General features: G+C 36.4%; 3 protein-coding genes across 3 annotated transcripts; 2 read left to right on the plus strand and 1 right to left on the minus strand.

Annotated features, from left to right (window-relative positions):
• The first annotated feature begins 1,634 nt into the window (after positions 1-1,634).
• Positions 1,635-6,609, plus strand: LOC7472106 (probable protein phosphatase 2C 64). Its single transcript, XM_002313663.4, has 5 exons — positions 1,635-1,932; positions 2,549-2,989; positions 3,336-3,703; positions 5,133-5,369; positions 6,121-6,609. Exons 2-5 carry the CDS (start codon positions 2,671-2,673, stop codon positions 6,388-6,390), a joined length of 1,194 nt encoding a protein of 397 aa, XP_002313699.1. The 5' UTR covers positions 1,635-1,932; positions 2,549-2,670; the 3' UTR covers positions 6,391-6,609.
• A 3,514-nt stretch (positions 6,610-10,123) lies between these two features.
• LOC7472105 (protein ALTERED PHOSPHATE STARVATION RESPONSE 1) lies at positions 10,124-14,656 on the plus strand. Its single transcript, XM_024608956.2, has 4 exons — positions 10,124-12,026; positions 12,749-12,972; positions 13,179-13,402; positions 13,496-14,656. Exons 1-4 carry the CDS (start codon positions 11,123-11,125, stop codon positions 14,337-14,339), a joined length of 2,196 nt encoding a protein of 731 aa, XP_024464724.1. The 5' UTR covers positions 10,124-11,122; the 3' UTR covers positions 14,340-14,656.
• A 1,386-nt stretch (positions 14,657-16,042) lies between these two features.
• LOC7472104 (protein CHAPERONE-LIKE PROTEIN OF POR1, chloroplastic) lies at positions 16,043-19,931 on the minus strand. Its single transcript, XM_002312910.4, has 3 exons — positions 19,531-19,931; positions 16,917-17,277; positions 16,043-16,429 (listed from the first exon to the last, which is right to left on the minus strand). The coding sequence occupies exons 1-3, from the start codon at positions 19,861-19,863 to the stop codon at positions 16,254-16,256; spliced, it is 870 nt and encodes a 289-aa protein (XP_002312946.1). The 5' UTR covers positions 19,864-19,931; the 3' UTR covers positions 16,043-16,253.
• Positions 19,932-20,170: the final 239 nt, after the last annotated feature.

Genomic DNA, 20,170 nt, shown 5'->3' on the forward strand with positions numbered 1-20,170 from the left:
CAACTAGATATATTTTTTTTAAAATCAAATAAGAATTGGTTTAGTTAATCTTAAATAACTTTACCAGTTAAGTTTTGATATAATTAAACCTGATTTTACTTTTTATTTTTTTAGAATAATCTCGTTATAATCTTTTTAAAAATTTTTGAATTGAACAGGAACCCTGGACCATGTCATGGAATAGACTGGGTCTTAATAACTCTGGAAAATACTTTATACGTATGGTTATAATATGGTTTGTGGGTCCATAGCTTTTGTTGACTAGCCTAAAAGGCGTGACTATGTCCCTCCTAGTAACATGATTTGTAACCAGTTACCCAAGACTACCCACCAATTGTGTGCCACCCCTCTCATCTGCTGACACGTCACATATAAATCCAACCAAAACATCAGTTAACCAGATAAAAACAAGACAACAGCTTACATTTATAGTTTGGTGTGATGTCACGTTCCACGTGGATTCACGTAAACCCCATTTCATGCAGCACCCGAAATATTGCTGTACATGATATCATTATCCAATTTTCTTCGTTTGAATGATGCCTATTCTCATAGCAGTTTCAGCGCATTAGTCCGGTATAGGTCAAATAAAATTACTCTCTAACTTAACGTGGTCCAGTGATAAAATTACTTGCTACTCGTGGTTTTAGGTTAAAGTTTTATAGTTGTTAATATAATAATTATTGAAGAATTATATAGTTATTAATTTGAGAATTTGCAGGATTAGTCGAGGTATACGCAAGCTGATCCGAATATTCACATTAATAATAATAAATAAAAATTACTCTCTAACTTATTTCAATTTGATTGAGAAATATTTTAATTGTAATTAATATACAAACTGTATAAAAATATTCATATAAACATTTTTTCACCAAGACATTTAAAATTCTTTAAGAGAAGATATTTAGGATTTAATATTTTATAATGCCTGGTATGATAATACATATCCAAATTTTAAAAATCTTAAATGTTATAAGACATTATATTATTCTTAAATTCTAAATATAATTCTATTATAAAATGTTAGGGAACTCGATATGAGAAGACATTCAATTTCTATTTATTTAAATGCCCTTGTTAATTATATTAAGTTGATCAGCATCTTCTTTTGATAAATTTTTATTTTATCGAGTTGAATTTGGACAGTCAAAATACACTTTGATTTAATTTATTTAATTGTAAAGTATCAAAATGATCAATGCAGCATGTATGCCATGTAACTTGCTGGTAGATATATAATTTTATTTAATAGTTATAATTTTATAAAAGTTAGATTATAGCATTGAATTTATTTAATTATATTAGTTTTAAACACAAGTGATACGGGTGTCTATATTAAACAAATAAATATATTATGGGAGATTAGACAATCTATGTTTCGTGAGAGGGAAGACAACAAACTTATTTACATTTTTTATTAATTATAAAACTATTATTATTATTATTATTTATTTATTTTGCCATAAGCTTGCAATAAATTCAGACCCGAAATGACATGTAAAATAGTAAATCACAAGTATAAACACCATTGACTCTCTCCCTCTATTACTACAGTGTGTGTGGAGCCCAAAACTGGACCCCTGCTTTGCTGGCTTCAAGCTCTCCATTGTTGGTTTTTTATGGGGCTTGTCTGCTAAGACAATAGAGAGAGAAGAGAGGGAAAAAAAATAGAGAGAGAGAGACAAGCTGGGTTCAACCTTTTAACAAAGACTTCCCTTTTCACAACTCCATTTCTCTTATTCTTCTCCACTCAACAATTTCACCATCTACAAAAACACTAACACAAAAACAGCTAAAACCCATCTGTATTTTAGCTTTCTTGATTTTGTTGGATCCATAGATCTAACACTTTGATAAACCCACAAAAAATATTTCTTTGTTTGGCTGTTAAAGTTAGTAGCTTTGAAGAACAAGTCAAATTACAACAAGGTAAAGCTTGAAAAGGAAGAAAAAAAAGTTTGATTCCTTTTGTTTTATATTGATTAGTTGAATTATGTTGGTTAATGAGTCATTGATGATTTGTATAATCACGGGTTTTAATGATTCAATGTTAAATGCAAGTCCTGGATTTCTTCTTTGTTAAATGCTAGACCTGGATTTTTTCAATGGCTGACCAAACTGTGAGAAAAAAAAGTGGGCTTTGACCATTCCTTTTCTTTTCAAAGTTTCTTTTTGATATTTTCATTATTAGGGTGTTGGGGTTTTTGTTTAGAGAGAACATAACGATTTTGTTACTATAGGCATCGATTTCATATGTTATTCTGCAATTCATGGACGGAAACTAACAGAAAAGGCGACTGCTCTTTTAAATTATTGTATTGATCTGTTAATCTTCAGCTGTGCAACTTTTGATTTCCTTGTTTTTTTTTAGTTGTCCAAACTAATTTGCTGATAAGCGGAGCATGGCAAGGTCAAAATTGGTTTTTTTGAGTCACTACTTGTTTTGTTGAGCATCGAGTGTCTAGTGGCGGGGTTTTGTATCTGAATTGTTTCAAGTCTTAGGTGTAAGATTGTTCATTTTGTTTTGCTGCTGATCTTGTTGCAGAGCATACTTACTGTGTTGTAAAGTAGAGGAGGACGCAAATCATTCTGAAGTTCCTGGGTCAGAGTTCTTTTGGGCACCTATTAAATGTGGACTATTTGGAGGGTTTTTAGATGAGATGAGGGATGTTATCTGGGTTGATGAACTTTTTGAGGGCCTGCTTCCGGCCGAGGCCTGATCGATATGTTCACACAAATTCAGATACTGGTGGTCGCCAAGACGGGCTATTGTGGTATAAAGATCACGGGCAGCACGTAAATGGTGAATTTTCTATGGCAGTGGTGCAGGCCAACAATTTACTTGAGGATCAGAGTCAGCTTGAGTCAGGAAGCTTGAGCCTAAACGACTCTGGCCCATATGGTACTTTTGTTGGTGTTTACGATGGACATGGAGGGCCTGAGACATCTCGCTATGTCAATGATCACCTCTTCCAGCATCTCAAGAGTAAGTTACTTCAAACTAATGAACTCTTCGGCATGGATTTGTGACTTTGTGTTTCCTGGTTTTGCCTATCCTTGTTTCTAAAAATAAAAAATTTATGTCAATTAACCAAATAGGTAGCCTAGACATACTTAAAGTAGAGTTTACAGCCACTGCTGTCTTAGGCCTATCAATAATTTAAAAATGTGGAGGTCTCTTGTTATGAATGCGTCTTCCTTCTTGTCTTCTTTTTCCCAATAAGTTTAACTTGATAATTAATATTTTGTCATAAATTTATCTTCATGGTGGGCTTTTAGATATTAAGCCTGTTCTATGCACTAAATTTTTCAGGTTTGATGCTTATCTGTAGGGTTTACTTTGGAGCAACAATCGATGTCGGTGGAAGTGATAAGGAAGGCATTTCAAGCAACAGAAGAGGGTTTTCTCTCTCTCGTTACCAAACAGTGGCCTATGAAACCACAAATTGCAGCAGTTGGTTCCTGCTGCCTGGCCGGTGTTATCTGTAACGGAACCCTTTACATTGCCAGCCTTGGTGATTCACGTGCTGTTTTGGGTAGAGTTGTGAAGGCAACGGGGGAAGTTCTGTCTATTCAGCTATCTGCTGAGCACAATGCTTGCATAGAGTCTGTGAGACAGGAGCTGCAGGCTTTGCATCCTGATGACCCCCATATTGTAGTATTAAAACACAATGTATGGCGTGTAAAAGGTCTTATACAAGTAAGCTGTTCACCATCCAGGAGCTGTTTATTATGCTCTTTTTTCTTATTTGACAAAGAATAGGTGTGGATCTTGTCACAGTTGCCTGTCCTGGTAGCCTTGTTGCGTTCTAGACACTATTATTTTAGTCTAAATGTGTTAAGAGTTTGAAAGCACGTTATATAATGGAAGGAGTTGGAACATAGTAATGTTAGAACTCTGTATCAATGTCAGTGCCAGTCATCTTTGGCATGAACAGAGGGCCTCACTCTGTGTCAGTATTGGTGATTTCCACTTTGCAGCAAATGGTGGAAATGGGTGGAGTCAGATGGAGCTTGCTGTCTATTTAAAATTCTTTATCAATGTCAGTGCCAGTCATTTTTTCCCTGTCTAGCTTGGTTTTGTTTAAACCTGGTAGGCTGGTGTGACTTTTTGTAAGTGGTCCTCAATGTTTGAAGAGCTAGGGTTGATATCACCTGACATGATATTATTTTTAGTGGCTTTGCAGTCATTGCTCTATTAGGTGCTCGTAAATGTTGTGTTTTAATCATATGACCGCATTACCTTTTAGGTTCTTGCATTAGCTTTTATAAAATGACCGTGCAGTTATCATATGGAGAACTACAAAATGGATTGCTGGGAGGGCTATGTTGTAGACGGTTCAAGGGGCGTAAAGTGATATGCTAAAAGTTTGTTCTGGTTTACAAGTTTCTGTCAAGTAATTTGATAGGAATATACTGGCTCAATGGTAAATGGATTGCCATAAATGCGAAGTACAGAATGTTATGAAGCTTTAGGTTGGTGGCTCTAGATTTGGTTAATAATTCACCGGTCAACTTCATTATGGCATTTTGTTCTTCATTTATATCTGACCTATGCAGACAATATGAGATTTTGTTTTTTAGATGTAGCTACAAAATGGCATCCCATAGTTTTAGGGTTTGTTTAGTCCGTGCACCTTGCATGAGTCTCTTTTGGACATTTGGCACATTTCTCAGATTTTGCAACTTTGGTACACCATGAAATTGATGCTTTAGTCAGACCTGGGTCTAAAGGCTGGTTCAGTTGATAGTTGATTTTTAAATGGGATTGGAGGATCAGGGGTGTTACTTCTAACTGAATCAAATTCATCATTAATTGACGGGGAATAATTCTCAAATGCTATAGATAAGAGAAACAGTGGAAAATTCATAGATAGCTAGCAGCATGTAATACACCTACAGTTACTTGGCTGGTCCTAGGCAAATATGAATATGTTCCCTGGTTTGAATCAGAAAATTCGACATGCTATGCCAAATAGGGTTAGTATGTCATGGTGTTAAAAATTTCCATTAAATTTTTTTCTTGGAGTTCAAAAAATATTTATTTGGTAATATGTTGTGGATTTTGACCTGATACAACCTCACTTTTGAATTTTTTCACTGATGATCACAATCCTCCGACCTCTCAGGTTTCCAGATCTATTGGTGATGTATATTTGAAGAAGGCCGAGTTCAACAGGGAACCTTTATATGCTAAGTTCCGACTCCGAGAACCTTTCAAAAAGCCAATATTGAGCTCAGAACCGTCAATTTCAGTGCACCAGCTGCAGCCTCACGATCAATTTGTTATATTTGCCTCTGATGGCCTTTGGGAGCACCTAAGCAATCAAGAAGCAGTTGATATAGTTCAAAATCATCCACGCAATGTGAGCAACATTTATCTTGGTGCTAGAAATCGTTTATTTTTCTTTATTTTCATTTGTTTGTAACATGTACTCTCATCATCATCCATGCATAGAGACACAATTAGGGTCATTGCTCGTTTGGACTGCACCTCAGTTTGAATAGTTTTTATCTGTTTTGCAACTTAAATTACCAACCTTTTGTTTGTGAAATTAATTTTTCTTTGAAAGAAAGAGAGAAAAGTGCTTCGGACTAAATTTGTCCTGTTTCTTTTCTGTTTTCCTGAAAACATTGTTAGATTGTCTTCATTGAGGGTAAATAGTAAGTTCGGGTCATGAAATGCTATAAACAGAGTCTTGCTGATAAAACAGTTTTATAGTATTCCCTTCACCTGAAATTTTAACTAACAAGGTCTTTTACATGCCTCTAAATTAGTAGTTATTTGCAAATTGGAAATGTTAAAGTTCACCATTTGAGGTTACTCAGTGTTTCAGTTGCAAATTCATCTGTAGGAGTAGAGCTGTCAAGCAAACCTCCAAACTCATTCAAGGGAGTCCCTAGAAAACTTTTCATGTTCTTTTACATTTTGTTTCTTATTTTATTCTCATATCTGGCTCCATATTTCGATGCTTGTTTTAGTGAATAAACATGAAATACACCGAGAGGATTTGTCTTTAGGGTGGTGGATTCATGTCATCCAACAAACTTAATGCATGTGCTACTATAAACTTAAAGATGAATCCATTCATGAAATTGCTTGTTCTATTCATGCAGGGAAGTGCAAGGAGGCTGGTAAAAGCTGCCTTGCAAGAAGCAGCAAAGAAGAGAGAGATGAGATATTCAGACTTGAAGAAGATCGACCGTGGTGTGCGTCGACATTTCCACGATGACATTACTGTGATTGTTGTGTTTCTTGACTCAAATTTCGTAAGCAGGGTTAGCTCAGTCAAGTGCTCGAATATATCTGTTAGAGGGGCTGGAGTCAGTCTGCCTCCCAACACACTGGCTCCTTGTACCACACCAACGGAAGCTGGCAGTATGTGATGAAGCTGTATCTCATGTTCCTGTCTCTTGTATTATTCTCATGTGAATACCAGGTAGCTTCTGAAAGAGATAAAGAGGAGCCACCCTTCAATTCTTTAATGCACACTGTAACTTTTAACTGGAACTCATACTTGAATTTAGCTTATGTGCGAAAAACCCTAGAACTGGAGAAGTACAAGGTGACAATTATTATAGTTATTTCTTGGGAAGTTTTCTGCCTCTCTCATTTTCTTTGGCTATATCTGTGTTTTACTTCTGTAAATAGTACAAACTTGGCAAATTAAGTTTCCTTTCTTCCTGCCTTCCTGCTTGTGGTTTAAACTTTAATTTTACCAGGAGCAATGTTTCAGCTGTTGTCAATTTGGGTTCTGGCAGATTCTTGTACAGGGTTTTCATGGAGACTCTGTGCACTGGAAGCAGTCCTATTTGGGAAGCAAATCACAATATTAACAATAGGGCAGGTAATGTTATTCTCAGGAAAAATGCATTAAACTGACAGACTCTTTAAATTGAAAATGACTGAGGAAATGTCCATGGAATTCAGTTTGAACTTTTTGTGAGATGTAGCTGTTTATAGTTATTTAGGCTGTCCAGAACATGAACACTTGCTACTTGTATGGTTTAGTGGTCTCCTTTTCCAATCAATAGTTACTTTGGTTGTGATTTGCTGTATTGGAAAATACTCCATGGTAGTTTTAGTGTTACCCTTTGGTTTTAGCAAAATCAAGTTTGTTTTTCTGCTTATGTTCCTATGATGATTTTCGGTCTTCTTCGTTCACAGCTTTGTTCCATCCCTCAATGGGATTATCCTGGAACAAGTAACACTGCATTCCCTCTCCCCGAGTCCGGGGACAGGAAAGGCCCCAGCTGTATAGTAAAATAGCCGAATTTAATCGATTTCAAGCGCTGTTGGACTTAGCCTAGCCGTGAAATTGGGCCTAGCTCTAGCCTGCTCCGGGAATTAATGTGCTGGTTTTAATCTCTTAAGACAATCCCGTTTATACTTGTTTTTCTTTCCTTAAAATAGAATCTGACTCGGTCAGGTATCGAATCAACGAGTTGACTGGTCAGTCAAGGTTTTATATCTATGCACAGGGGTGCAATCCCCAGTAGACTGCAGTCCGTAGCTATCCAAGATGATTATACAACCTCGGCCCAGACCTGGGTTTTGTTTCTTGACTATCAGTGAATAGTGTTCTCAGACTTCTAGGAAGGAAAGACGAACGCAGCACGCCTTGCTTGAAGTGCCAAATTGAAACATATACTACCGAAAATTTGACCTGTAAATTAAAAAAAAAAAAAAGAGCTGCTACAGGACTGCATTGTTATTGAAAAGAGAGAAGATGGATGATTTACGAGGTAAGATAAGGACTCCTTTTCCCCTCGTTTGTCAGACACTTTGTCAGGGCATATTCTCCCTCGTCCACGAAAGACCACCGCTGTAATGTTTCCCCTAATTGTCATTTTTTATTACTTGCTCCCGCCTTTTAAACCATGAACAGCCGCACCATTCTCAATGGCTTTGTTGGTCAAGGATAATTCATGTGCATGCATATTTATTACAGAGTCTGTGCTACCCGGGTTGACCTTGCCAAGAAATTAGGTTTTAGATTACACGAATGAATATGAAAAAATTAAAAAAAATATATTAGAAAAGAAACAATACATGCAAATGAATGCTGTTAAAAAAGAAAGTAAAGTTTAATCTAGCTATTCAATATTGACAATATATATATATATATATATATTTCATATTAAAAAGTCAAGAAAAGATGAATTATTCATTAATAAATTTTATATATTTTATATTTATAAAAAAATAGAATCACCAGAGTTATACTATGTTACTATAGTTTTGACTTGACCAGACAGGTCGATCAATTTTGATAGAGTCAATTATAAGTCTAGATTTTTATGATTTTATATCCAATTAAAATCTTGAATTACCCAAATTTTAGATCAACTCATCAAAGCCGAACTGGTTTCATAACTACTATTTCCTTAACCCAATTCATATAGGATCGAATTTAATTCGAGTGTGGATGTTCCTGGCAGTTTAAAATGCTACGTTTGACATTCCAAATGCTACGATACAAAATACAGGTACATTCATCCCACCCCTTAAAAAACCCTAATCTCGAGAAGTGTATATATATATATATATATAGAGAGAGAGAGAGAGAGAGAGAGAAAGTGCAGGAAGGAAGGTTCATTATTCAATGGCCCAGTGCAATTGGAGCTTCATGCTTTTGAAGCAAAAGTGCAGAAAGGATCCAGCTCTGGTTTTTTTTTAATGGAAAAGAGAGAAATTTTTTCACGAGATAATCATGATGCATTTTATCGAAATTTTAACTGAGTTACTGTATTTTAATTTTTTATTTAAATTCTTGTACTCTGAAAATTAATTAGCTAATATACTTATCCCGAAAATGCCCTTCTTAAGAATCTAAACCATGGCCTCATAAAAAATGTCTCTGGAATAAATCAATCGAATGACACAAACAAAAGAAGATGCCGAGTCTGTGATTTTCTCACCTTTCGATTCTTGCCAATGCAAGTGTCACCGTGTTGACACGCACGTGCACGGAGGTCATTGCACGTGTTGTGAGCCGAATGCAAGTGCAAATGGTACCGCCTGACCCGTTCATAGACCAAGCAGGAACCTTCTTTTCTTTCCCAGATCCTATAGCCCTTGAAATCCTTGAAAACAATCTAGTTCCATCCCATTACAAATTATCCAACCGTATTTTTATTTTTAAAATTTTTTAATTTTTTTATAATTATTTTGATACGATAATATTAATAAAAAAAATTTAAAATAAAAAAAATATTATTTTAATATATTTCTAATTTTTACTCATCTCCTAAACAATAACTTTACCAAAATTAATGACAGTATTTTAAAGAAAAGTTTAATTTGAAAATATTTTTTTAATTTTTATTATTTTAAATATTAACATATCAAAATAACTATAGAACACTGTATAAAATATTTTTTTATTTAAAATATAGTTAAATACAGTTCAAAACAAAAAACAAATGGCTCATTCTTCTCTATTTAATTCAAAAATTTTGATTTTTTTGATTTTTTTTATATTTTCAGATTGTTTTTATCATCTAATATTAAAAATAATTTTTTAAAAATTAAAAAAAATTATTTTAATATATTTTAAAAAAAATATTTTAAATCAATGTAGCTATAATAATTCCAAACAGCACCTGGACTTTCTGGGGATAGATTTGTGTACAACAGACAACAAGAGTTTTGACTTCTGTGGTCTCTAAATCCACACTTATTAAGAATCATCACTAACAAATTAGTACTAATGTTTTTGTTCAAGGAGCGCAATTATAAACCCATTATTAGGAGTCCACATGGTAGTTAAAAAAAAAAAAAGTTACGAAAACAAAAAGGAGTAAATTACAACTTGGTCACTATAGTTTTTTATAACTAAAAAGTCAGTCCCTCTAGTTTCCACAAGCATGAGTTAATTGACCAAATTACTAATTGGTTTTTTTTTTTTTAATTAATACCTAGAAAATGATAGCTCAGCACCTCATAAACAAATAAGTGACTAGAAATTATAAAAGAATTAAGCTATAAATGGATATGAAAAACAAAGATTAAACACGTGGTATTTTCTTTTTTGAGAAAGAGGGACTATCAGATTACTTTATCAAGAATACAGGGAGTAAGTCATGATTTACTCAAAGAACAACAAGAACACCACCAGAAACAAGACAAATCCATCTCTCTCTCTCTGTCTATCTGGCCTCAGTAGTCACAATCCTTTTAACAGTAAATTACTGTCCATTTGACTCACCTGTCTGTCCCAAGCCCCCAGGTGTGTGTCCTGGTCCTTCCCTCTAAAAATCTCTGCTAAATTTACTAGCAGAACTTTCATTAATTGTTTTAAAGAGTGAGGTTTTGGTTTTGCCGTTGATGCAGGCCAACTCATTTGAGTGCAAATTACCAAACACAAGGACACCGCCATCTCCTCTCTCTCTTTCTCGAGCCCCTACCTTCTTTAGCCACTGCCATATACCCTGCAGCCTGTATCAACTAGACTAGTTTGTTCCTCCCTCTCCATTTTCTTTCTTTCTTTCTTTCTTTCTTTCTCAAGCCAGTGGTAGGCTGGTAGCTTGTTAAGAGTTCAAAAATCACCTCTAAAACCAGTTTAGCAGAAACCAAGAAGGGCTTTCTCCCTTTCCTATTCATTTCTTTTTGAATAGCTTCTTAGCTCAACCAGAAGAACATCTCTCTCTCTCTCTCTCTCCACATTCTCTGCTATAATGTTAAGCCATTTTTAGTTTGATACAATAAATAGATAGATTCGGTACCACAACATCCACTTTTTTCTTCTTCTTTTGTGTTATCTTTTAAACAAAAACTAATCTTTCTGCCAATTCATTTTTAAGCAAGTTTCTTGCAGAAAATCACCATTCTTTTGCAAAAGAAGATGAACTGGGACACCCCAAAACATCTCCAAAAGCAACATTTTCTGCTCTACATGTATATAACCGCTGTTAAAAACTACATAAAATCCATTTTGGCCCAGCCCCACTTCCTTTTTTATCCTTAAAGCATACACAGATTCTCTCAAAAAACAACCTTTCTCTCTTTACGTTCTTCCATTTCTCTAAAAGTTGCATCCACGCCTATATAGAAGCCAAAGCATACACACACCCGCACACACCGAGAAGAAACTTTCAGCTTTAATAAAGTGAAACAATGGGATGTGTTGCTTCCAAGCTAGAAGAAGAAGAGGTTGTATCTATCTGTCGAGAGAGGAAGCGCCAGTTGAACCTTGCTGTAGAGAGAAGACATGCACTAGCAGAGGCGCATTGTAGATATTATCAATCTCTCTATGCAGTAGCAGCAGGTATAAAGCTTTTTGTAGCTAGACATTCTTCCCCAGCTTCACCATTTCTCATTTCTTTCCCTCCTCCTTGCCCATCTCCACCACCAAGTGAAGAAAAAAATGCGATAAGAAACCCAATGTTTCTTCAACAAGGACCATCCGAGTCAACAACACATGAAGAAGCCATTGCTTGTGAGTCTTGTGGTTCTTCAACAATATCTTCTTCAGACTGCAGTGATCACGAGGAAGAGGGTAATAAAGAAGACGTCATGAAGAGAGAGGAACATGCACAACAAAGTTATGGGTACTATTATATGCAAATGCCACCACCACCACAGTCACCTCAGAGGGATTTTGGGTGGGATTTCTTTAACCCTTTTAATACTAGCACGAGGCCAGAGATTATAAGTGGTTACAGGAGAAGTTCTGATGATGATTTGAGGGCTGTGAGGGAAGAGGAAGGGATTCCTGACCTAGAAGGAGATAGAGAAGAGGAAGAGAAAAATGTGATTGTTGTTGAAGAGAAAGGGAAAGGAGATCTTGGGGACAGTGGAGGTAATGTGGTCAAGGTAGTTGATGGAGGTGGTGATGGGAGCCAAGGTGAGCAGAAGGGACTTACAGTCATTGATACACCAGAGAGAGGGAGGGAGTTATTGGATGCTTTGAAGGATATTGAGGACCATTTCATTAGGGCTTATGATTCTGGCAAAGATGTGTCAAGGATGCTTGAGGCTAATAAAGTTTTCTTGCAGTCTGGCTTGGAGGAAATTAAAGGTGGGGTATCTATTTTGTTATGTTTTCATGGTTATGTAAGTGATTTCTAACTAATTACCATGTGAATCTTCTTCCTCTTCCTTAGAATAATGATTTTCATTACTGTATCTAAATCATGCAGATTAAGCTACCAGATGCCTTTGCTTACTTTCTTGAACTAATCTGTCCTGGCATGCTATGATTTCTTTCTTTCTTTTTGCTTGAATTCTTTTCTATCTTTATTTTTCTATTGCTTTTGGTAATCTTTTATTTATCCCACTCGACTTTTTTATTTCAATATTGAAAAGATCTACAGTGATCCTCATTTTGTCTGATACTTAAAAAGGGCAAGTTCTTCTATTGAAAAGACTCCCTCCCTTTGTTAGTTAGCATGTAATGTAATGTAATGTAACGAATAGAATCATAATTTGAGAATATGTATAAGCAAACTTCATACAACAATTGCTAGTAATGATAGGAGGTCTAAAGTATATCCTGCGAAGGAAAATTCCAAAAACAGGCATGAAATTTTTTGGGAATCCTCATCCCTAGCTTTTTTTGCGAGTGGGTCTGAGATTCGCTTGTTCCACTAATTTATCAAACTGGGACAATGCTATATCTGTCCCCCGTTTTATTTCTATCTTATGTGATACATTAACAGATGAACATTCCTCCTAATTACTCGATATTTATGTGGCTGATATCAACCTCACAAAACTAATCACCATGTCATATGAACGCAGAGAACTCAACAAAACTAATCCAAGCTATTACATGGCATCGGTCCACTTCATCAAAGCCATCATCATGTAAGAGCCTTGTAGCATCCAGTTCGAAAGGCTCTTCTACTTGGACAGAATATAAAAATGATCTCTTTGATGATTATGGAGGAATGGATTCAGGAAGCCATTCACTAACACTTGGAAGGTTGTATGCTTGGGAAAAGAAGCTCTATGAAGAGGTCAAGGTAAGTCACTACCACCTAACTGTTTTCTTGGTCTTCATAGTTTGTTCATTAAGATTGCATCACGGCTTCTTTGTATCCATGAAAATTGCTATAAATCAAGATCAATTTGAACATCAAAGGGTTACATTTCTTGTATAAACCAAATTTAGAGAACCAAATTTTGTTATCTCTTATATAAACCTGAGTTTGTTTTTATTGTTCCTCAGGCAGGAGACAGCACAAGAAAAATATATGAAAAGAAGTGTTCACGACTGAGAAACCAGGATGTCAGGGGAGATGATGAACTTACCATGGACAAGACCAGAGCTGCAGTAAAAGATTTATATGCTAGGATCTTGGTTGCAATTCGAAGTGCTGAATCAATTTCTAAGAGAATCGAGAAATTAAGAGATGAAGAACTGCAGCCTCAAATTGTAGAACTGTTAAAAGGGTAAGGAAGTTGCTTATAGAAACTAAAGCAATTCTGTTCAAGTTTTCATTCCGTGTCTTCCTGTTTTTTTCACTTATCTTCCTCTATGTGCAGCCTAACACACACCTGGAAGATTATGTTGGAATCCCATGAAACCCAGAACAAGATTCTTTTCGAAGTAAAATCTTTTGCCAGCCCCACACATGAAAAATTCTGCAATGACTTGCACCGGCTGGCGACACTTCAGCTCAAGGCTGAGCTTCTGAATTGGCGTGCATGCTTTATAGAGTATGTTGCAGCACAAAAGGCATATGTTGGAGCTCTTCATGGTTGGTTAAGCATGTTCATAATACCTGAAAATGAGTTCTGCTCCAGGGTCAGGAGTTCAGCAGCGCCTTATCGAGCAGTTGGTCCCCCGTTACTTGGGACTTGCCATGATTGGTTGTCTTCTATGGATAAGTTACCAGACAAGGCAGTATCCTTTGCAATTAAAAGCTTCTTGAAGGATATGAAGGCTTTGTGGGCTCAGCAAGGGGAGGAACAGCTACAGAAGAGGAAAGTTGACAGTCTAGCAAGAGAACTCGACAGAAGAACCACGTCATTCCAGAAGGTAGAGACCAGGTTTCTTGAATCTGAACTTATAGAATATAAACCTGAGCCAGATGCAGAAAACCGGCGCGAACACTTGACAGAGAAGAAAGATCAGTTGGACATGTTTAGGAAGAAGCTGGATGTAGAGAAGGAAAAACACCACAACTACGTGAAAGAAACACAAAGGATCACACTAAGTGGGTTTCAGATAGGATTTTCGAGAGTTTTTGAGTCCTTAACTGAATTCTCTAAGGCTTCTATGAAGATGTACAATGATCTTGCAAATCATAGCGAGAACACTGCTGGTAAAGTGGAGAAACAATCTTTCCTAGAAGGCTCCCCTGTCGAAGAAAATGGCAGCGGGTGACTGAGAAGGCCTGAAATGAGCCTTGATTATCTCCCGTTTCATGGATGGTTTGTATATTATACTGTCGAAGCAGCTCGCTGAGACAGTGTAAAGTTCTATTTTACTAGGCATTTGTAGCAATTAATCCTTGATTTTTTTATTGTCGATTGGTATTGTATTGCCCACGTTTTTGTAGAAAGACCTGTAAAAATTTTCTACTCTATTGCATCTTTCTTGACATGAGCAAGAAGTGCAGAGAGGGAAAATTCTAAGTGGGAGGTCATTGTAAGTAGTTAAAGTTCGGTGTGGACCAGATAAATTTTAGATTTTTGGTGATAGATTGCTCTCTCGCTAGGCTCTGTTTAATTGTCCGGTTTTTAAGCTTTTAGCCCCGGGGATGATGCACATAGATCAGCGTTTGCAAATGAAATGACTGAAGCATGAGAAATTTTTATCCAAATTATTAGTAACATCTTGCGACAGGCAACACCACTGACAGATGCATCAGTTCGAGCAGGAAAAAAAAAAAGAGGTAAAAAAGCCGCCATTTAGCCTTCTTTGGGGACATGAGCATCATTTACACTGCTGAAGCACAGCAGCCAAGGGAAGGCAGGTCCAGTGCTTTTCAGGACCTGTTCTGTATTCTTTGCTTTTTGGTTAGCCATAGGCAACCATGATATACTCATCTCTCAATCTTTCGAAGCCAGAGAGCCAATTTAGCAATACCCATCTTCTAGGGCCTACCATCTATCACATTGACCATGAGTGAAGGGTTATTTCCATAGCTGAGTCCATGGATGATGTTGATGCCGATTCAGATTCACTCAAAACTCAGAATGCTGCTGAATATATAATGGATGCACTGAAGGATCCAGCAGCTTTAATATCAGGGCTCTTGTCCAGGTGTGGTTAGCCATAGGCAACCATGATACTCATCTCTCAATCTTTCAAAGCCAAAGAGAGCCAATTTAGCAATACCCATATTCTAGGGTCTACCATTCATCACATTGATCATGAGTGAAGGGTTATTTCCATAGCAGAGTCCAACTTGAGTCCATGGATGATGTTGATGTTGATGTCGATTCAGATTCACTCAAAACTCAGAATGCTGCTTAATAGATGCACTGAAATATCCAGCAGCTTTAATATCAGGGCTCTTGTCCAGATGTTGGGAACGTGAGTCCAGCTGAGGCATTCGCTCCAGGAATAGCAAAGTTGCGTTTGGGACTCCAGCCAACCGCGTGGATAGCCGCAGTCCCAAACGAAGGAGGAAGCATGAGATTTTATCAAATACCCTGGAACTGGAAGTACGTATAAATTATAAACCGCATGGGGCAAGAGCAAACTTTATGTTCTTTTTTGGGCTTTAAGGTGCAGTTTTCTTGGACCAACCCTATCACTTTAGATATTTCCTGAAGGGGTGCTGGCCCTGTTGGGATCTAGCACTCAAACCGTTGCTGCAGGTTAAAGATGAAACTAAAATGAAAAGGAATGCAATTGCTACTATCAAATTCTAACTAGAACGAAGATACACTAACTGTCGAATGCGACCTGGCCTCGGCATCCATTTATAAGGTCAAGAACATCAGTGTGGAATCACCAGAGATAATGTCAACCCATCAACATCAGGCCAAACATGATAGAGTGAACATGATTTGTGCTCAAGTTGGATATAGGCAAATCATATTGGACATCAAGTTTCAGCTTTTCCAGCAAGAATTAACAAGGGCAACAATCCCTCAAGGATTGTAATTGTTAATATTAAATAGCCGTGTAGATCATTGTAATTGTCAAGCAAATTCCAAGTCAACTGAAGTGTCGCTACATTCTATTTGCTAGTTTTGTACAACAATCAACAAAAAAGCTCGGTATGCTCGTGCAATTAAATAATTACAAGTTTTACAAATTGATTGCAATTTCAATCACCTCTTAACCCTACCTAAGGTACAAGGAGACCAAGAATTGCGAGAAAAGTATGAATTCGCTAACTACAGCTGCTGGGGAGTGTAAGCCAAGAAGTGGGACCACGTCCACCTGCAACAAATTCTCAACTGCTGAACCCACCACTGCACCAGCCGCAAGCCCCCCTATGGTTATTACAGTGGCTTTCCCTGCAAAGATGACCAGCAACAGTCTTAGATGCTCTTTTTGCTCCTCTCAGACAGTTGAAATTCTCCTAATGTATAAATAACTTGTGGTCTTTATTTACGACAAGTCATTGATTCACATAAACTCTAAACAAAAAATTCAATTTCCCTCGAGACTAGGTTTCCTTTCTCACATGGTATGCCCTGGTAACCCATATTGGTAACATCCTAGAATGTTACACCCGCATTTTTCCAGAGCAACCCCCACCCCACCCCCAGAGGCATGCCAAAACACACACACACACACACACACTTTGTTCTTATCTCCAACCATTATTATGAAGTTGCAATGAACAATCAGCATAGTTAAGCGATTGGAAGCTTTTCATCATCCACAAAACCAACTGTGAAATTTTATTATACCCTGAATAAAATAATCCGATTCAAGTAAATAGAACTTTAGGCCAAATTCCTTGAAATTTGATGAAACATAAAAAGGAAAGATCCTTACCTAATTTCACATTCTTTTTGGTCATGAAGTATAAGGAAGCACCAAAACTTGTAGCTAATAACAGCCCAGGAACATCAGCCCCAGCATAAGGTGCCACAGAAGGTGTGGAAGTGCCATTAACATAAGTTAAAACCATCAAAGCTCCATATACTCCTGCTTGTAAGCTTAACTCTCCAGTTGATGGCGTTTCCACGGAAACAGGGGTCTTCTTGATTGTAGTCTGCAGCCATTGTGGCATTGATCCCATCCCAGGGCCATTTACAGGTTTAACATCAGCATAACGGATGTTACTACTTGCAACTTTTCCTGCTCGGCGCTGAGTCAAGCTCCGCATAAGCAGCATATCATACGCAGTTTCAACCTAAAAATCACAATTTAACTACATTCATGACAAAATAAAAATTATCTAAAACACAATGATACAAAATCTTATTCCAGCTCAATAAATGCTTGTGACAGAAAGTAAATGTCAAAAAATTAGACCATATCTGTGTCAATTTAGTGACCACTACATAGGTACCTGCGTTACGCTGCAAGCTGCACAAAAAAGTTTTTGAACTAAAAAAATGGTTCACCCGAATTTCATGGCCTAACCCGTAAAAAGAATTTTGAAAGAAAAAAAAGAATGTGTACCACAACAAAAAAAAATCTAAGATGACAATTTTATTTTTAAAATACTGAGATGGCTACATGTTGGATCAATTCGGGTTTCGCAGCTTAACCCTTTAAACCCATGACTTGGATCATGAACTCCAATGTGTTTAATTTTTTTTAGATGAACTCTTATTTAATTAATAATTCGTGAGCTGGGTGATGAACTTAACTTGTTTTAATAACATTGTTCTTTTTAAAACTATTTTTTGTTTAACTAAATGAAAAAATAAATAAATAGAAGTTTGCAAATCTAAGCACCAACTAAATACCAAGGCGTTTATTTTAAACCATGATAAACCCACAAATATCAAATAAAAGCAAATTACATAGCAAAATTCAAAACAAATAAAATGTTTAAGGATGAAACTAGAAAAAAAAATCAGCAAGAAAAATTAATACAAATGAACAAAAACAAATTAAAAATAAAAAGCCCATGGGCGTAGGTCTGGGCCAGCCCACACACCTGGGCCTGTTTATAAAATTTTTTTCTATTTTTGGGGGTGGTTTTTCCAAAAACAATTTCAGGCATTGCCTGCTATAAGAGTGAGGTGGCTAGAAAATTGACAACAGCCTCCTAAGGGTAAAAAACCCATTTTCACCGATTTTTTCAACCAAAAACATGTAAGAAATATCATAGGGACTTCCAAAAACCCACTCTTGGTATTAAATCACCACTTAATCGGTTAAAAAAACAAAAAAATCATCCCAATTCAAATAACATCCCAAAGCCCAATCTAATTTTTTGGGAAAGATAAATGAAAAGGAAGACCTAAATGGTACTCTCGTCAAATGAAACTCATTGACATCAAGAACAATGTATTTCACCACCCAAAAGCGTCTGTTTTTAAACTTATTCTCTTCTTCACCGTAATCTGGCCACTCTCCTCTCCCTCTTCCCTCTTAGCTCAAGGAACAAAATGAGAAGAAAAGGAAGTTTTGGACCAAGATGTAAAAAAACTCATAAAAGAGGGATTAGAATCGAAACAAAATTGAAAAAAAAAACTTCAAGGATGAAAATTGCAAAAAAACACATCTCGGCTACAGTAACAAAAAAAAAGAGCAAAATCCTGAACGTTTTATTTTTCTTTGTAATTCTAATTCTAATGTAATCATTTCATAACGACACCACAAACTTATAGCACAATGAAGAACTGTAGCAAGACAGGTCAGTATAAATGCAGAAACTTAAATTGAAAAGGGTAGAAAACAGGGAAACTCAACTAAGCTTCAAGCAGAAGTTCATAAATAACACAAGTGAAATAAACCTTAAACCAGTCAAGGATCTTGAAATAATCGCTAGAAAATGGCAAAAAAGGCCCCAAAACACCACAACTGAAAATTACATGCCATAAATTCTACCAAGATCATTATCTCAAGATTCAAGAACCTCTCAAAAATAACTAAGCAACAGCAATTAAAAATCAATGCAGGACAGCAACTTGATGACCGAGATTTGTACACCCCATTTATCATGTACCTCCACTAAACTCACTAATCACTCTATACACTGAACTTAGAGCTATGGTACCTTTCACAATTCTAAGTTCTAACCATACACTGGCTGTGCATCTAATGGCATACTGGCTTCCAGTTACTTTTAAAACTAAAAAAAAAAAAAATTGAAATTCTAATGGGCATGATGATACGAAATCCAATCCATTATAAGCTAAATTTAACACCAGCGCAATAATTAATCCAGCTCTGACACCAAACCCAGAAACAAATTTTCAACCCTTATAAGCTAAACCTCACATTTCACAAAAACCCATCATTAATAACCACCCAAAACACAATAAATACACTTCAAAACAAAACCCATTAATAAAATTAAAATCTTTAACTAAACACTTCTTTCTACACGAAATTCGAAAATTCACAGTTAGCTAAAAAGACACAAATTTTATTGAAAAAGAAAAGGAAAGATAGAATAACCCAGTGTGCGTGAGGACATGTTTATCACCTGCGCAATAGCTTCCTGGTCATCTTTACAAGTAGCAACAATTAATTTTTTGGCGCGAAGTATTTCATCGAACGACGCGCCGTCTGGGACACCGAGAAGCTTGAGTGCGCTCTCCACTGACATCTCAAACGGCGCCGAAGAATCATCGGCTCTTGAGCCTGCTCTCACTAAATTACGCCTGTGTTGCACAATTACTCCCCTCCAAAAATACGGATCCTTTTTTAATGATGATTTTATTTGATTTAAGTTTGAGGGATTGTGAACCGGTGGTCGTGAGAAAGGTGAACCGGATGGAGAGAGACGGTTGGACCGGACCGAGAGAGTTGCAGCCATTTGTTCTTTTTGTGGACAAAATGGAAGACTGGTTTGGTTTCTTTCTGTGTTTAAAGAGAGAGAAGAGAAGAAGAGTGAGGAAGCAAGCAACTGTTAATGAGTGAGAGAATGTTTGCAAGACTACAAATTAGTCCTCCAAATATCTAATTGATTTCAATTGGGTCTCTAAATCTTAAGAGTACAATCGCAACTATTCTTAACATTTCTCTAAAAATAAAGCACAACTATCAAATGTTACTTAGAGTTTGTTTTGATATAATTTTTAGATTATAAATTTTGATTTGATTCAAAATTCAAAAATTATTTT

This window comes from Populus trichocarpa, chromosome 9, assembly GCF_000002775.5.
Source record: "Populus trichocarpa isolate Nisqually-1 chromosome 9, P.trichocarpa_v4.1, whole genome shotgun sequence".
In the NCBI taxonomy this organism is placed as follows: Eukaryota; Viridiplantae; Streptophyta; class Magnoliopsida; order Malpighiales; family Salicaceae; genus Populus; species Populus trichocarpa.

Excerpts from the sequence above, each read along its gene's own strand:
- LOC7472106 (XM_002313663.4), top strand. The coding sequence starts at position 2,671 with ATGTTATCTGGGTTGATGAACTTTTTGAGGGCCTGCTTCCGGCCGAGG. Across the intron at positions 3,704-5,132 it reads GTGTAAAAGGTCTTATACAA|GTTTCCAGATCTATTGGTGA; the intron begins GTAAGCTGTTCA and ends CCGACCTCTCAG. Across the intron at positions 5,370-6,120 it reads TTCAAAATCATCCACGCAAT|GGAAGTGCAAGGAGGCTGGT; the intron begins GTGAGCAACATT and ends CTATTCATGCAG.
- LOC7472105 (XM_024608956.2), top strand. The coding sequence starts at position 11,123 with ATGGGATGTGTTGCTTCCAAGCTAGAAGAAGAAGAGGTTGTATCTATC. Across the intron at positions 12,027-12,748 it reads TGGCTTGGAGGAAATTAAAG|AGAACTCAACAAAACTAATC; the intron begins GTGGGGTATCTA and ends ATATGAACGCAG. Across the intron at positions 13,403-13,495 it reads ATTGTAGAACTGTTAAAAGG|CCTAACACACACCTGGAAGA; the intron begins GTAAGGAAGTTG and ends CTCTATGTGCAG.
- LOC7472104 (XM_002312910.4), bottom strand. The coding sequence starts at position 19,863 with ATGGCTGCAACTCTCTCGGTCCGGTCCAACCGTCTCTCTCCATCCGGT. Across the intron at positions 17,278-19,530 it reads ACCAGGAAGCTATTGCGCAG|GTTGAAACTGCGTATGATAT; the intron begins GTGATAAACATG and ends TGTGATTTTTAG. Across the intron at positions 16,430-16,916 it reads CAAAAAGAATGTGAAATTAG|GGAAAGCCACTGTAATAACC; the intron begins GTAAGGATCTTT and ends TCATCTTTGCAG.